The 16,069-nt window shown below is 44.5% G+C and overlaps 10 protein-coding genes across 10 annotated transcripts; 4 read left to right on the plus strand and 6 right to left on the minus strand.

Moving 5' to 3' along the window:
* Nucleotides 1-222: 222 nt before the first annotated feature.
* Nucleotides 223-1,521, minus strand: I206_107644 (uncharacterized protein; the record flags this gene model as incomplete). Its single annotated transcript, XM_019157690.1, has 6 exons — nt 223-440; nt 503-565; nt 624-702; nt 766-863; nt 932-1,094; nt 1,162-1,521. The coding sequence occupies 6 exons, from the start codon at nt 1,519-1,521 to the stop codon at nt 223-225; spliced, it is 981 nt and encodes a 326-aa protein (XP_019009330.1).
* Nucleotides 1,522-1,920: 399 nt separating this feature from the next.
* Nucleotides 1,921-2,966, plus strand: I206_107645 (uncharacterized protein; the record flags this gene model as incomplete). The annotated part of the gene is made up of 3 exons (XM_019157691.1): nt 1,921-2,007; nt 2,066-2,520; nt 2,579-2,966. The coding sequence occupies 3 exons, from the start codon at nt 1,921-1,923 to the stop codon at nt 2,964-2,966; spliced, it is 930 nt and encodes a 309-aa protein (XP_019009331.1).
* Nucleotides 2,967-3,048: 82 nt separating this feature from the next.
* On the minus strand, nt 3,049-4,356 carry I206_107646 (uncharacterized protein; the record flags this gene model as incomplete). The annotated part of the gene is made up of 2 exons (XM_019157692.1): nt 3,049-3,763; nt 3,866-4,356. 2 exons carry the CDS (start codon nt 4,354-4,356, stop codon nt 3,049-3,051), a joined length of 1,206 nt encoding a protein of 401 aa, XP_019009332.1.
* A 490-nt stretch (nt 4,357-4,846) lies between these two features.
* Nucleotides 4,847-6,568, minus strand: I206_107647 (uncharacterized protein; the record flags this gene model as incomplete). The annotated part of the gene is made up of 11 exons (XM_019157693.1): nt 4,847-4,860; nt 4,914-4,941; nt 5,007-5,020; nt 5,087-5,192; nt 5,263-5,472; nt 5,530-5,589; nt 5,640-5,712; nt 5,784-5,879; nt 5,959-6,077; nt 6,183-6,347; nt 6,458-6,568. 11 exons carry the CDS (start codon nt 6,566-6,568, stop codon nt 4,847-4,849), a joined length of 996 nt encoding a protein of 331 aa, XP_019009333.1.
* A 451-nt stretch (nt 6,569-7,019) lies between these two features.
* I206_107648 (uncharacterized protein) lies at nt 7,020-8,098 on the plus strand (the record flags this gene model as incomplete). The annotated part of the gene is made up of 7 exons (XM_019157694.2): nt 7,020-7,036; nt 7,116-7,207; nt 7,268-7,326; nt 7,384-7,494; nt 7,560-7,820; nt 7,887-7,948; nt 8,008-8,098. 7 exons carry the CDS (start codon nt 7,020-7,022, stop codon nt 8,096-8,098), a joined length of 693 nt encoding a protein of 230 aa, XP_019009334.2.
* A 404-nt stretch (nt 8,099-8,502) lies between these two features.
* Nucleotides 8,503-9,647, plus strand: I206_107649 (uncharacterized protein; the record flags this gene model as incomplete). Its single annotated transcript, XM_019157695.1, has 6 exons — nt 8,503-8,577; nt 8,638-9,005; nt 9,062-9,150; nt 9,214-9,362; nt 9,427-9,441; nt 9,504-9,647. The coding sequence occupies 6 exons, from the start codon at nt 8,503-8,505 to the stop codon at nt 9,645-9,647; spliced, it is 840 nt and encodes a 279-aa protein (XP_019009335.1).
* Nucleotides 9,648-10,079: 432 nt separating this feature from the next.
* Nucleotides 10,080-10,951, minus strand: I206_107650 (40S ribosomal protein S27; the record flags this gene model as incomplete). Its single annotated transcript, XM_070203558.1, has 4 exons — nt 10,080-10,105; nt 10,167-10,261; nt 10,385-10,512; nt 10,949-10,951. 4 exons carry the CDS (start codon nt 10,949-10,951, stop codon nt 10,080-10,082), a joined length of 252 nt encoding a protein of 83 aa, XP_070059659.1.
* A 521-nt stretch (nt 10,952-11,472) lies between these two features.
* On the minus strand, nt 11,473-13,531 carry I206_107651 (uncharacterized protein; the record flags this gene model as incomplete). Its single annotated transcript, XM_070203559.1, has 5 exons — nt 11,473-11,616; nt 11,691-11,944; nt 11,999-12,452; nt 12,510-13,322; nt 13,382-13,531. 5 exons carry the CDS (start codon nt 13,529-13,531, stop codon nt 11,473-11,475), a joined length of 1,815 nt encoding a protein of 604 aa, XP_070059660.1.
* Nucleotides 13,532-13,878: 347 nt separating this feature from the next.
* Nucleotides 13,879-14,463, plus strand: I206_107652 (mitochondrial import inner membrane translocase subunit TIM13; the record flags this gene model as incomplete). Its single annotated transcript, XM_019157698.1, has 5 exons — nt 13,879-13,915; nt 13,991-14,037; nt 14,134-14,181; nt 14,237-14,290; nt 14,347-14,463. The coding sequence occupies 5 exons, from the start codon at nt 13,879-13,881 to the stop codon at nt 14,461-14,463; spliced, it is 303 nt and encodes a 100-aa protein (XP_019009338.1).
* Nucleotides 14,464-14,557: 94 nt separating this feature from the next.
* I206_107653 (uncharacterized protein) lies at nt 14,558-15,902 on the minus strand (the record flags this gene model as incomplete). Its single annotated transcript, XM_070203560.1, has 6 exons — nt 14,558-14,962; nt 15,018-15,120; nt 15,176-15,307; nt 15,363-15,543; nt 15,599-15,736; nt 15,800-15,902. The coding sequence occupies 6 exons, from the start codon at nt 15,900-15,902 to the stop codon at nt 14,558-14,560; spliced, it is 1,062 nt and encodes a 353-aa protein (XP_070059661.1).
* Between the last annotated feature and the right edge of the window lie 167 nt (nt 15,903-16,069).

Raw genomic sequence — 16,069 nt, forward strand, 5'->3', positions numbered from 1 at the left:
AATGTCTGAAGCCATGATCGGTCGGTTCATAAGGATCACAATTGTATGTTCGAAGTAGGCGGGAATAGGGATTCATTCTATTCTAATTATGTACAACTTGACCCGAACGATGAGATCTGAAAGAGATATGTACAATACAGTCTACTTAAGGTCCAAGAATGTCCGACTTACATCTTATCAGTCGTCGGTCAGAGGGTCTTCAACCTCTCCAGTGATATTCTCCTAATCCCCCCGGTCACTCAAAGCTCCAGTACTACCTCTACTTCTACTTCTACTCAAAGCTAATCCATCTGGACCTACAATGGCAGCGTATTGTCCTCTTTTGGGATCATTTTGTCGTTTAGCCAAAGTCTTCTTCACTTTCCTTTCAGGCCGTACTACGATGACAGGAACAGGCGAATGAGACACCGCAAATCGAGATACAGATCCCATTCCCGGTGCTACAAGGAGGCTCATCAGTACTCAACCGTTTCAGGCTGTTCTGTTAAACACAAAAACATACCTCCTAAGGCTCTACCCCATGTTTGGAATTTGCTTCTTGTACCTTTCGTACCCACCACCAATGCTACGGGATAATTAGCCATCACATGATGACAGCAAAGCGATAGGTATCGCTAACTTACAATCAGGTCGATAGAGCGCGATCATTTTCAGCAGGATTTCCGTGACCTTTCCAGCGACAAATTCGACAATGACCGATATCTAAGCGTACTGAGATCAGCTCCAAGGGACCAGGAGCAAATCACCACTGCGAGAAGTCCTTACCCTTCTATCATCAGCCTCGTTGTTCTTCTGCAAAACCGTTTGTAGCAATCGTTGAGCGTCTTCTCGTAATTCGTCCTGAGCCTCATGCGCTTGACGTTCTTTCAGAGTGCACGACGTCAGTGGAGAGATCTGACCCATATGACTAGATATTATCTGGAGTACTCACCACCTTCGTCCAACTCAATCACCCTGATTGCAACCACTTCGTCTCCATCTTCCACCAATTCCGACATCAACCAATCTAAAGCATCTTCACCTGATTCATCGGGAGATACCGCAACGGCGAATACTCGAGTATTTCTAGATCGCTTATACCCTTCACTCTTGGCCTACGAAAAGAGGTTTCAGCATTAACAATCTCACTTATCAAACACAGTCGTGAGGTGAAGATCTCACTTGACAAGTAAAAGCGAATAAAGCAGCAGGTCCAGCTTCGAAAGCTTCAAAACCGACTTTCCTTCTATATTTCCCATCGTTTGGACCTTGTCCACTCGAATTCGTTCTTGTTCTTGGAAGTCCAGCTGATCCAGAATGATGCATAGCGGAAGGTAAGTTGGAATAAGATTCGTGATAAGATGCTTTAGGTCTTTCGGGTATTTGAACTGATACACGTGAAGAAGAATTGGTTGTTGATGTGGTTTGAGGTAAATTTGTGAAGCTAGGTGAAGGTGAAGGCGAGACTGAATTAGGTATCGGATTTGATGGAGTCTCACCTGGAGATGATTGTGAATGTCGAATTGCAGGTCTGAGCGACATTTCGATTTAATATATATGAAAGGGAGTAAACAAAGGGAGGACAAGCAGTAGATGCCAGGTTGGAGGTCAGGTTCAAAGTTTGACGGTAGTGACGTTATTTGAATAGGTTATGCAGCTCAATTGATTGGGACCAGGGTCGAAATCGAATCTTGGCAAACTGGTCGTCGTAGTATAGTTGATTGCCAAGGGTATTGAATTAGATGATGACGATGATGATTATAACGTGATTATGTAGGAAATGGTAATTGGATGACGGATGTTGATAAGATGAATAGCGGGGGCAATTAAATGTATATCCGGAGCACCCTTATCAGAGTCATACTCGTTATGTCAAACTTGCACTTCATTATCAATTTTTATGGTTCATGCATCCGATACCATGTCTCAAAATCCAAAATAATGCCAGTATGTACCAATTGTGCATATCCAGTCGACCATGTTTACACGGCATACAAGACTAAATCAAACATCAGGCTAGGCGTTTGCGTGAGTTTTCTCATCTCCTGCTTCCTCTTCCGCAATACTAAATATGTCCTCGGTCTAGCCCAGATGTGACCAATTCTTGGACCCGTTGATTGAGCATCCCGACTTGATCATACTACTGGATTTGATATTGCTCAAACCCCGAGTATTCTTACATTTGCTTTTCAATCGAAGATCACCGCCTTTCGACACAGATAAGGGGACAGAGAGTTCGGGAAAGGATAATCAAGTGATTAGACAACAAAGATTGTCGCAAGATCTTTGGAAATTGAGCGCGATCAGTGTTCTGGCTGAAACCGTTCTCAGATTCCTACCTTCCGTGACAGGTGAATGCCGTATCACTGTTTATCAGGTTATCATAACATGTGGCCTTGTTCTGCTAGAAGGTATCACCCAGCACGCTGTCACATTATCATTGACCTTGCTGGCCTTGAGAATCAGGCGATGGTATCCCGTTACACTGAAACGCAAAGTAGTAGATAGTCGGAAGAGAGACGGTCGTCAAGAGAACTTTTTGTAAGCCTGATCAGCATTGCGATAGATCTCACTTAGCATTAACACAATTCGCTTTTAGACCGATTCTTGTACCCTTAACAATCCTTTATACATCATTAATCCCCTTATTGCTCCAACTTATCCTCTCGATATGGTATACCCCCCCACAATCAATTCATGAACATCTACCTACAACCAATATGGCTTTATCGTTCATTTCCTCTCTGCCTTTCAACGTACCTCCGGAATTGCTTGATCTAGAGATTGCGCTGAACCACGCATGGTCACGCTCAGATAGGATTTGGATAGGGACGAGATTGTTGGGAGGTATGAGTGCAGGATTTGGACTGCGGGTACTTTTACCTACCAGGCCTTGGGAAACTACTGGTATCGTATTAGCAGGCTGGATAGGGTCAGCGTTGATCGAGCCAGTAGCGAGGAGTTACATTGCATCGATAGGCGCATAAAATCATGATGAATTTTCCATTATCGATAATGATCGCACTATCAATGTCTGTTATGCTACATTATTTGAGCACTGCAGCCTTTTTACCTATTCCTGGCTAAATCCAAAGCTCTACCGAACCTTACAGGATCGAAACCTAATATATCTCCTTTGTTTGTCCTCTCATGATGTTCTCTCTCCCACTGGCTTTCTTTTCTGAAACCTCCTGGTGTTTGTCTGCCTTCTTCCTCTTCCTCTGATATGGGCTCGATATCCGCTTTTCTGGGCGGTGGTGAAGGTAATCTACGAGGTGTCGCATCTCCATCGTCTCCGCTCGCACCTCCCTCTATGTCCAGTAATTTATTCTTCATTGAGTGGGTGGCTTCGGCCGTCGCGACTCTATTGCCAGGAGTATAAGAGGGATGTGTATCGTTTTCAAGCTCGAGATCTGTTGGGTCGAACTCAGATTCTGTATCTGATATTGCACTTGTTGATGATTCGCTTGAGACACTTCCTGCTCTAGGCGGTGGAGATCCAGGTATAGTACGTAAACCACCTCTGTTACTTGATGATCCTGCTTCGTCAGATGTCGGTTCATAGTGCTCTTCATCCTCTTCCACCGTCCGCAGACTGCTCACAGAACCCGAAAATGCTGGAATTGATAAGGACGAAGTGAGTCCTGATCCCGAAATTGAAGCTGAAGACGTTTCGGAAGTGATGGATCCCTGAGATGACTGCGAAGAAGATCGACGTCTCACTTTACCCCATAAGGCTTTCGCTCCTTGCATCGCTACAGCCCCTAGATCAATAACCTCGGCTCTATAGGATAGAATGCAACATTTCAGCTCAAGTAATCATGCTCACGCGCTGGCTACTTGCCAGTTACTATGCCGAATGACAGTCAGTCAGACCTTTACTCACCCGTTCTTTTCACTATAGTGTTTCTTGTAATTCTCCCAATCCTCGTCTGACATCATGAGCCTATTTACATTCTGATAACCACCACCTCCTCCGCCTATAAGATTCTTACGGGAAGCTACACCTATACTAATGGAGTTACGTCTTTTCAATTCATTGGGTATGGCTGGTAACGGAGCGAATGATATTTTAGGTGTTGATAGTCTTCGCGAGAGATTTGCTGGATGAGGTGACGAAGTGGAACGTGACAATGATGATGTGGATGCGAAAGAGGAAGGAGGTGTATTCGCTCCTGAAGAAGACGACGAGAGTGGGAATGAGGTGAAAGAGGATGTTTCTGGTAATGGCGTTGTCGTACGTGGTGGACTAGGTATTGTCACTTTCGTTGCCGGTCGTCCGGTACCATTAAGCAGAATTGATGCGGAAGGTTTATTAGGGGATAAAGAGGGATTTGGTGGAATCAAGAGGGAATGAGTTGATTCGATCGATGACATGATGCTTGCACTTTGCGTTACGGATGGTCAAGCCAGCTGCACATCCCTATTCCAACTTGAGGAGATTTGAGTGAATTTACTGTGGTTACCGAAATACGATTGTAGACCGTGTTCGGCCGAGATCTTTGTTTGGGCAGGGAGACTTTCAGAGAGCTGGGTTGTAATGGTAGATACGAGATTTGCTTCGTACCGCAGCTTTGCGATGATTGGAAGCAGGCTTGTTGACGCTATAGAGTGTTTTAGGGTGTGTATTATTCAATCTCTTTGGTTTTACTGTTGAAAGATGTATTTCACCCAAACGTAGAGTTGGGACCCCCGACCCACATCATTCATCTTACGTCATCGGTCCCTCATAGCCGGGTTCCAGTTGCATATGCATATGAATACATCTAGAACAACGTAAAATCGCATATATATGTACAAAATAACATTCAGATACGTTAAAGGCGTGAATATCGTTCATCATACGTTCGCAAATAGGCAAGACTGATTATAATTGTTGGACTAGAAGTCTGGTCAGCATCGAAGAGGTTGACCATTACGGACGCATCACTCACTCTGCGCGATCAAGAACTGTTTCTCATCCTGATCGTTTAAAGACACAATGATTAGCATATTCGCGACACGAATAGTGGCGGATATGGGCTTACATTAAATTGCTCGTCTAGTTAGACATACAAGGGAGTCGTCTCAGTGTCAGATCTCGAGTAACAATTGGGAATTGACTCACCATCTTTGTCATTGTGAAACTCCTTCAAGAACACCAACAACTTGTCCTTATTTCTCCTCAGAATTGCAGCTATTTGAGCAGGTTTATTGGGATTGGCCACAAAAACCTGAACAAGTCATAGCGTAATGAGCCGAATTACCACTAAGATTTTGCTTCTTTTGCATGTGGCTACTCACCTTAAACACATGAAACGCCTCAAACTGTATATTTCTACTCTTGTCTCTCAAAAAGTTCATCATCATTTTCAGGTTTGCCTCTGAGGATATATATTTGGTCATTATCGAATAGTTGGCCCTATCAAGCAAAATTTCTCCCAAAAGCTTGAGTGACTGTCGCTTTGTCACGTAATTAGCGGAGAGAATGAGGGTAGTGTACATGTTGAAGAACTTCATAAACGGTCATCGTTTCAGCTCGTCTGTGCAGTACTTTCTTGGTCGACTTACTCTATCATAATTAGCATCTAAATATTGCGCAACCATTGGCTTATGGCGAGTAAGGGTTTCCTGGATGACATGTAAGCTCATCCAAATCCAATAGGACTTTGCCAACTTACTTTCATGCAGCCAAAGGCATCGCAGGATATACCAAACGTCGTGTTCTCTATGTAATTTGGGAAGGTATAAAATCTGTAGATATTTAATCAGCTGGTAGGCTTCACGGCACTAAAGAGCTCGATGAATGGCACTCAACTACTCACTGTTCCGAGTAAAGCAGTATTCTGGCCAGAGGTTCATACCGTAACATCTCCTTGAGTATCATACCGGTGTTGAGAGCGATATCGGCATTGGCATATCTGCGATGCAAAACGGGCATTTTAAATCAAAATTAGCGATATCAAACAAGGATAGATGACTAAGGCTTATCGCACTTACCCCTTCAAGGTGTTGAAGATTATATCAGGCCTGGTAGCTATAGTGTCAACCGTAGGCGACCTCGAACCTATCTGACGACGAAGAAGTGTGTTGTAAATGTGGCATACATCCTTTCGAGCCTTGGAGTTCAATGAAGAGGCATGTCAGCGAGAAATCTCATCAGACCGCTTTTTATGTGACCATGATGTCTGGGGGATGTGCAAAGCTGAGCTAATGCTGCTCACCTCGAAGTCAAATTTGCCCAGATGGATAACCATCAAACTCAGTAGATCCTGCGCATACACTTCGTTGGCCACTTGAGCTATGACATCTGGTGATGGTTCCGAACTTCCTTCCCCAGAAAGTGCATTTTTCGTTGAAGCTAACAGCCGAGAGACTTCCTCGCTTATCTGCACGTGAAGAGGGTTGCGGTATATTAGCGATCACTGGACCATTTGAGGTTGATGGTACAAGCAATAAAATACGAGAATGAGAGGGGGCTAAGATGACAATCACTCACTCTCTTCCTTGATTCTCCTGCGGCTGACTGATCTAGCTTCACTACATAATCCTTTAGACTCTTGACAGTCTCAGCCGGTGTTCGTGTTTTTTGACGGTTGAAGAAGTTCATGGCGGGTCCTCCCAATACTTGCGAATGTCAAGTTGAGTGACCGGTGATGTGTATGGGTTGTTTGCTGAAAGTCAAAACTCTGGACGAGTGGTCCCTCACCGCTCTTTCGACGGATGCAGTATTTTGGAGCGAAGTTTCTCAAGCTCTTGCTATCTAGAGACTCAAGTCTTTGGCTGAAGTACAGGATGTTTAGAGAGTCTGTCTAATTGATACAAAAATGTTATATATATATCATAGTTGAGACTTTGAGACTGAATTGACGCGCCTCTTAAGTTATCGTGACAACAACAAAGTCATAGCTCATATGTTCAATTACGTAACATCCTTCGGTAATCGGGGCATTTGCCACCACGACATACCTCATAACCACTATTCATCAATGTTGATCCAATACATCTTATTATCATCTCATACTGTATTCACAGTCACGACAATACGGGTTACCCAAAAGATGGATAACTCACCGACGTAAGTACTGAAGATCCTCGCAAATCTAGAGACCCTACTCGTCAGCGACTGAGCTAATTAGTCTTGTTTCTGCTCTCAGCGCTCTGTTCGAGAACTACGATGAGGACTTCAAGCAGTTGCTAGCAAGTTTGAAGGGGAAGCTAGAAGGAGATGTCAAGCAGCTCAAGGGCGGTGAGTAACCCATCTGGGTAGATCTGGGGGAATTGTGCTCAATTCAATGAATGTGGTCAGAACAACGGAAAGCGGCACTGAAAAAAGTGTCAGAGGAGCTGGACGAGGCGGAGGAGATAGTAAGCTTATGTCTTGATTTAGCATCTGTAGTGTAGCTGATATCTCTAGTACTTCAGGTCGCTCAGATGGAAGTCGAGCTTCCTTCTATGCCAGTGTCAATTCGTCAGACGTATCAAGGTCGTCTAGCGACATCGAAGCAGGGTCTAGAGAAGGTGAAAAAGACACTTGTGAGCTTGTTTTGGCTGGTACCCGCTGTAACATCAGGCTGACGATGAACGTCTTGATATACTAGCGAGACGTCAGATCCGAAAATCAACGAAGTGAATTGCTCTCTGGACCTGGCGGTTTCCCAAATTCCGATGATCCATATACGGACGACCCTTCAGCTTACTCCGCTCGAACAAGATTATTACAAGGGACGGAAACTTTGGCAGACGGATCAAGGAGGCTGGACAATGCTCATAGGATTGCTTTGGAGACTGAGGATGTCGGTGGGGAGATTTTGAGAAATTTGAGAGGACAAAGAGAACAGATTGAGCACACTCGAGATACCGTGAGTAAAAGTTTCGTCTCATAGTATACTGTGTTCTATCCAGACTGATTGATTTGTCATGCATAGCTTGTTCAAGCGGATTCTTCCATCGACAGGGCAGCAGGGACACTCAAGAAGATGATATACAAGTGAGTTCGAATGCGGTTCGAAGTGTTGCTTACCCTTTCACTGACTTCCTTTCTCCTAGGATGTATCAACAGAAGTTCCTTTCAGCAGGTATTATCGCTGTCCTTGTCATACTGATCTTGATTGTCCTGTACTCGAAATTCTTCAGATAGACGACATCGGTCGGAGATATGTCTCCGTAAGATACCAAAATCTGCAACCTGCCCAAATTGTCAGTAACGTGGATCAAGTGATTTGTCACTATACCGACGATACTGCTCAGAACGTCGCATATACCCGTTGTATAACTATAGCTCGTATCTTCATCAAAAGTCGGAATGTAACGATACACATCTGGAAGTGATTCACTGAAGCAGACTCGCTTGCTTGCTTGCGCGTTGACTCGAGTTTCGTAAGGGTGTTGGAAAAAAGGAGGTTCATTATCTCCTTTGTTCAACGAACCTTTGTGTTCAGGTCTTCTGCTTTGGCAAATTTTCAATATATAAAGCTGACAATTGTGACGTTGACTAACATTTCCCACTAAATGTATGAATTGTCGGTCCCTTCTATTATCAGTATGCCTAAATTCGGAATTACATTACCTAAGATGGACGATGTCTTCAAGTCTCATCCTAAGCCTGATGTTACAAAGGTTAGTCGGGCATTGGACGGGTTATACTAAACTGAACCCACGGCTAATTGGACTTTACAGGATCTGATGGCCAAATATCGACTCCGAGCCATTGACATCTTGCAAAACATCATGCCAGCCAAGATCATTGACATCGAAAACCTAATCAACCAAGAGAAAGACTCTTCATCTCCCTTTTACACTGGTCAAGTATTTGAAGCTGCTTACTCTGCTCCAAAACTAATTCAGCCTGCCTTGATCGTCGATGAGAACGAAAATAAAGGCAGTGGAGAGAGCTCATTGACCGATAAGCCAATTATGCCTGCCGATATCACTACTTGCAGTACCACTGGTGAAGAGAAACCACAAGATGTAAGGATTGGTCAACATTGGTTTGAAGTTGTCAAAGTCAATAAAAACCAAATGAAATGTAACGAGATAGTATTCAAGTGAGCTCCTCTTTCATCCAGATCCAAACTTCCCGACTAATCTATATACGAGCTAGAGAATTGGAAGAACTTCATATGCTTGCGCAAGATTTGAAAGTGTGGTTGGAAATGGAAATTCCCGTGGTGGAAGATGGGAATTCTTTCGGTAATTTTTGTTTTCAGCATTAACGTGAAAGTAAATAAAACTGATCTTAGTTCATGCGAAAAGGCGCGGACGTTCAAGCTCATTTGATTTCTCAATTGACAGAAGCTTATAAAAAATCTAACACTATGCAAAATGGTGTAAGGGCTCATCATGGAGATAGGTTGAAACTTGCTACCGACTGGGCTAAATATCCCAACTTTGAGGACTACGCCGTGAGTGTTTTTCACCGTTGAGGAAATGCGATTCACAGACTGAACTTCCAAACTCGTGGAATAGGCAGCGATAGCAAACGTGAGTATTCTGCAGTTTTCTTTTCGGTTTCTTGTTCTGATACCGAAATTTGTGCTCTCCAGAGCGACAGGTTCGACCATTTCTTGATCCGATCATTCCTTAGATCCATTCTCCAATTGTATGCAGGATTGCTTACTAAGTTCGAAAAGAATTGGACAAAGGTCATCAACCCCAAGGGTACACATGAGACCGGCGGAATGTATTGATCAAAGACGGAAAGCATCAATACTACACACCGTCAGTCGGTGAGATAGCAGTATATCCGTAGCTATCAATATATAATCCGGTAATGCAATTCCAAAGGGTCACCGATCTTCAGTCCTCTCATGCAAACCTTGGCGTTGAGCGTAACACCTCAGAACCAATTCCAACCGACGAAAGTTAAATCTAATCAGGCGACAAGCCAGCGAGCCATTGTTCGGCTTACTCAGTCCATTTTGATACTGCTTACGATTTCTTCCATAACCCCGACCCGCACAATGATCATTGTTCCTTTGTTTATCGATGACTGCGTGATGATAATAGTGACATGAATAGCATGCTAAAGAAAAAAAACCGAATCTGAATCCCAAACAACCTTCTCAATCTAACCCCTTCCTTCGAAGCTAGACCGAGTTTATTTGACTTCTATATCCAGTTTAGTTCTTTCTTCGGAAAGAGCATCCTGGGAAGATATAGCACGTTAAATCAAGCACAAATGTCGGGGAATAGAAAATTGGACTTACCTTCGGTCAACTTAGCTTTACCACCAGTTGGTTGACAAAGAGCGGTAGCACATCCTTGGCATTGAACGACGGTGGAAGCGTGAGAGAAGACGGTGCTGTATATGATGCATTGGTTGGTGTATGAGGAGACGACAAGAGAGTAGTGAAATGAGACAGAACGAATAGTCAGCGAATGAGGTGATTTCGAAAATCGGTGCCAATGTCACAGACCAACTTACGTGATGGCGAAACAACCAGGGCACTTGACATCCATGAAAAATGAGTTAGGCTCTGGGACTACCTTCTTGAGCTTGTGGGTTCGGGCTTGAACATCAGCGGGTCTGTTGAGGAGATCAATAGCTAAAACCTGTAAGATAGGACAGATAAGTGGTCAGTCAAATAAGCATGTACAGGTCTAATGCAAATTAGCGTGGTGGGATGGCATGATCGGTGATGCTTGTTTTTCATGATTCTAACATCTTTCCTAAGCTAGTCAAGAAAACAGACGATTTGGCCATTTGACAAGGTAGGGCGATTGTCAGGTTGATTGACCAGCGGTGTAGATGGGAAGGGTGGGAACCTGATTATCTGTCGGATGTTCTCCAATTGTGATGAAATCTATTCCTCTACCGATCTGATTCTACGAATTCCTCCATGAAAAGCACAATAGCCTTCGGCGTCATCCCAGCCCAGCCAGACCTCAGTAGTGATCTTATCCATAAAGCATTCTTCTTATCCAGCACCACCGATCACGCAATGATCCTATAGTCCACACGACCAGATGTATGGTATCTGAGACTTACCATTTTGTAGAACTTATTGCTTTGTTTTTGGAATTTGTTGAGAAATACGTATAGGTATCGCAAGAATGTCGTTGAGAGACGAGACCTGCGTAGATGTTTTTAAGGTATGAAAGATAAAGAGAGTCTTGAGGATGGTGAAATAGGAAGGTATACTAAACGATGGTGGCAATCAAAGATGTTGAAATCGATCAAAACTGATCCACTCGTCGTATGGTGAGGAATCATCCTATGGTGGGCCATTAACCCAGAGTGGCACAAAACAGATTCCACTAAAAGATCCTGAAAGCCTAATTCTGTAATACCGATAAATTACCCGAGTGGCACTGTTATGGTGAGCTATCAGATGACCCAACCTCCACCCTCACTTTAACTCCGACAGTCTTACCATTTTATCGCCGAAAACAACGATTGGGCAAGTTTTCAACGAGGATTCAGATACATAGCATATGTACTATACAATACAACAACAAATGTCAAGTGATGTCACAATCGTTCTATCCATGCAAAGAGCTAATTTATCACGTTCACTTCAATGATACAACCCCTTTCGACCCAACAGCTACATCAGCAGCACGCCCGTTACTGACCAGCTTCTTATGGCTCGCAAGCTGTCGTTTTCGCTCGCTGAGGAAGGTCTCCGTATGCGACTTCTTTTCCGCTCGTCGGGCCTGATAACAGCAGCATAGCAAACGGTCAAAACATGACCAAGGATGACAAACAAACATGAACCAATTTCACTTACAGCTCGCTCAGCTTTGACTGCCGCCTTCCTAGCCTTCTTCTCATCTGCCAACTCGCCCTTAGGTCTACTGATAGTGATTTTGGGCGTCTCGGTCTCCGTTTCCGATCCAGAATCGCTCTCACTGTCATCATCTTGCTGAGTAGCAGTCTCAGCTGCCGCCGCAGCTGCTGCTTGACGTTCTGCTCGAGCCTTCGCTTGCTCAGCAGTACGTGTTCTGATCATGCCAGGATGATTCTCGGTATTGGTGTATGTGGCTGCCGGGCGGATCAGCTACCAGATAATCAAATCGATCAAGCTACGGAACTCACTAAGAATGGTCTGCACGTCCCACTTCTCTTCCTCAGGTTGTTCAACCTTGACTTTAGGCTCCTTTTTGGTTCTGTCACGGAGTTGCAGGCTTTCTCTGTCTTCCTTCTCCATTTGCAATATTCTTCTTCGGTTCTCTTCTCTCAAATCACCCTCACCATCAATAGCATCTCTAAGCACTCCAAATCGCTCGGCACCGGTGAATCCGGTATGACCCAATACTGGCTTCATACGACGACCAACAACCTCGTAGTTCTCCAAAAAGTCGTCCATTATATCCTCGAAATCATCTCGCGACAATTCTACAGGACCGGTGGGAGCTTTGGATGCATGAGATGCGAGGGAGAAGCGAGATGACACCGAGAAATTGGAAGCGGCAACGGAGGCTGTATCATCATCGGGGAAATCTTCATAATCCTCTTCCTCATCTTCCTCATATAGATAGTCCATCTCAATCTGATGACATAGTCGATCAGCATTTCGTCCTTATATCCGCGTGGTACAATGACTCACTTTGTCGAATCGATCGTCTAGATCTCTCAATCCTTGTGTCCTGAACATACTCGAGCTGCTCATACTCATTCCTGAAGCATCACTTGGCCCTCTTTTCCCCCTTCGTTTCTTTCCACCAACAACCATCATATCGTCAAAGTTGCTAGCAAGAGATCCCACAGTATCTGCCATCTCTGATCTCTCTTCTGGATCGATATCGGATACTTCATCTGGCAAAGAAGCTTGTTGATGTTTGAACGCCTTGAACCTATCTTCCCAAGTCTCTTCTTTCCCTTCAACAGGCGCTGTAGGTCCTTCATCGACTCCCCACTCTCTGAACTCCCAAGGGACTTCTTCCTCTTCCTCTCTTTCTCCACCATCAACTAAATCCCCAAACCAGTCGCCGTCATCCTCCCCGTCGTCTACGAACGCATCATCATCTAACGCTTCTAACACTTGTCGCAAATGAGGGTCCATATCTGGTTGTAAACCCTGCAGCTCCCTGGGTATAGCTTCTCCACGGTTCTGAGCTTCGTATACCGATATTTGATCCTTACTTGGCAGGACGTCTGCAGGCAGCAGGTCGAACAAGTCGTCTTCTTTCGCTTTTCCTTTACCTTTGCCTGTTGACTTCATTCCCCTAGCAACACCGGAGCCTCTTGGCGCAGCGATCAAAAATGAATCAAAACCGCCACCTCCAACGGTTTTGAGATGTGACATGTAGTCGTAAGACGAATCATCATAAGTAATACCATATGCCGCAGCTTCACCTTCATTCTTTCGGATATCAGATTGATCGACGGTGCCTTCGAGTTCAGCGAGAGTGATCTCGGTCTGAAATCACGGTAAGCAGTGAGCAATACTCGCATTGGCCGATCAAAACAGTAGCTTACCTTTCTACCTGGTTCGTTACTTCGATTCATGGGTTTGAAAACCCTCTGACTTGCTTCGGGATCATTGATGAGAGGATCTTGTTGTGAACGGTGGACAAGCTGGAAATGTTGAGCATTTGGCTGCCTGAAAACCGACTTTTTGGGCGGCATTGTGACGTAGTAATCAGGTTGTTTCTCTGATTGAGAAGAAGGAGTAAGATGTTATAAAGGCCAAGTATGATAATGATGTCAATAACTACAAACAAGAACGCAAATCTCAAAATTCAAAATTCGAGATTACTTTAATCCTCCACTTCTTGTACCAAAATTTTGCTTCCGTTGGATGATGATGGTGGTACGGTAATGATGAAAAAGTTGGAAAGGTATCATCACTCTTGATAGACTCAACAACAACACTTTCAAGCAAGCATATTAGTCGCCTCTCTCTGTATTAGGGCCAAGAAGATAAACACCGTATCCCCTTTGACTAGACAAACAAAGCAACACAACTTATCGATATGTCATCACTCTTCGGCTCAGGTGCTGCTACACCAGGTGAATTTCGTTTACTTCCTTGATTCTTTCCTTCGAAATCGTTGCATTCGGCGCTGATGATCGAGTATCGTACAGATATGGCTGCCCGAAAGGAGCAAATGAAGCAATCAATCCAACAAGAAGTGAGTCACTCAGTGATAGATTTCGGAAATCGTCTGCATTCTCCGACCGATCTCCTTCAGATCGTTACGGTATGGATGCTAACGGTGATTCCTTAGCTTGCCATCGCTAATGCTCAACAATTGATCAACAAAATTAACGAAAACGTGAGTCATTTCACCTCTTCAAAATCGGAAAAAGACTCGCTAATAACACAAACAGTGCTTCGCCAAATGTATAAGCAAGCCTTCAACCTCTCTTACATCTTCCCAAGAAGTAGGTCGATTCTATATCCGCGATGGGCTTAATGAGCTGATCATGTACTCTCTCAGACATGTTTGTCGCAGTGCATGTCACTTTACATGGCCGCTTTCGACCAAGTTTCACGATCTTACGTATCTAGAATATCGAAAGAAAGAGGAGCCGCTCCTCCTGGCATCGGTCTTTAAGCGATTTGTACCATATAGGAGATCAAATAGAAAAGGCTCATTGTATTCACACAACTCAATGCATCATATGACGAATATCATTCTCCGGATCGTCCTATTCTTCGTCCTCATCGTCGTCCTCATCATCTCCACCTTGTTCTCGCCAGACTTGGTAGACCTTTCGCCTATTGCTCTCACCAGACTTTTCATTTGCAGCGGCTTCAAACATCTTTTTGAGTAAAGCCCCTCTCAGAGCTGTAGCGCTTGATCGGTGCGTTCGTCCCTCCTCTCCGACGCATGAGTGCATTACAATGTGTGCGTACATTGGTTCTTCCTTCTTCGACTTCTTGCTTGGTCTCTCGGCGTCACGTTCGAGGGCAGGAGAGGGTGACGCGATGGCGAGAGAATCGAGTAATGGCGTGAAAATGGACGACATAAGGCGAGTGTGAACGGTAGAGGTTGGTGTACGGGTGAGAAGGGTGATGTGAGGCAGAAGGACAGCAGTCAAGGGGCATGCGGGCTTGAGCAGGATTAGCGCATTTGTACATGAGGGTCTGTAATACAAGGGAACATACCTGGGAGTCAACCTCGGGAAGCGCTAAGGCTTTGTTCAATTCATCCAAGTAGATATCAGCAATATGATTAGCTATCGATGTCGGAACACGACGATCTTCCCAGCTGATTCAGACAATTGTCAGCATACACTGACAGTCATATCGACTTTCAGACTCACGTCATTGGCCCTCCGTTCTTGCTTAATATTCCGTTCACCGCAGCAATGGCGTCTGCATTCCACTTCTCCCTTGCTAGCAAACGGAATGTTGCGTTGACGTATTTTCTCATCAGCAGGTAGTATTTATCCATACTGTATGATTGATAGCATGAGCGCAATCCCTTGAGCAGCACCACAGTTGACTAACCGCAATTTATCGATGCCCGCCCACTCCCGTACTATGGCATCCCAGAACCCTGCGAGGAAAGCTATACTTGCTTCAAATTGATCTTCGGGACCAGTTGAACGAGGGCGAATCTGCAGCAATAGCTCTGCGAGATCAGAGGCGAGTCTCTGTTGTACTAGCGGTTTGTCGGACATCCAAAAGCCTATTCTAATAATCAGTTTGCCATCCAAGTGTATTGTACAGGTTGTACAACTCACAATAGAAAAGCCCTTTCCATAATTTAGACATTTCAGCATCGTCCAGGCGCACATATGAGCTGGATTCCCCTTCTGTATCGCCTCCTTGGGACAAAAAGGCTACCAGGCTTGCGATAGCTCTATCTCTGATCTTCTTGTCTGCGATAATGTTCATATTAAGCTGTGAGCGGCATCTGCAAGGGACGGCTGAGCTGTACTAACCGGTATGAGCCAATTGTTTTCCAAGGGGCATGGCGACCTCGATTTTCGCATCTTCGGCGGGAGCGGCGCGGGACTTGCCCTTTCTAGAGATTGCTGTCGGCATTGTTAATATTTATGATGAGACAGTTGTCTGTTAGCAAAATGTATCTCTTCAGAATTGATGGAATCCCGTTGTTATAGTCTCACATCAACAAACTGAACCTCGAATTCAACTTTTGGCCGTATCACGTGACACGTCATGCCTGGTTGTTAGATGATTGCGCATTGCCT

The sequence above is a fragment of the Kwoniella pini genome, chromosome 11, assembly GCF_000512605.2.
Source record: "Kwoniella pini CBS 10737 chromosome 11, complete sequence".
Classification (NCBI taxonomy): domain Eukaryota; kingdom Fungi; phylum Basidiomycota; class Tremellomycetes; order Tremellales; family Cryptococcaceae; genus Kwoniella; species Kwoniella pini.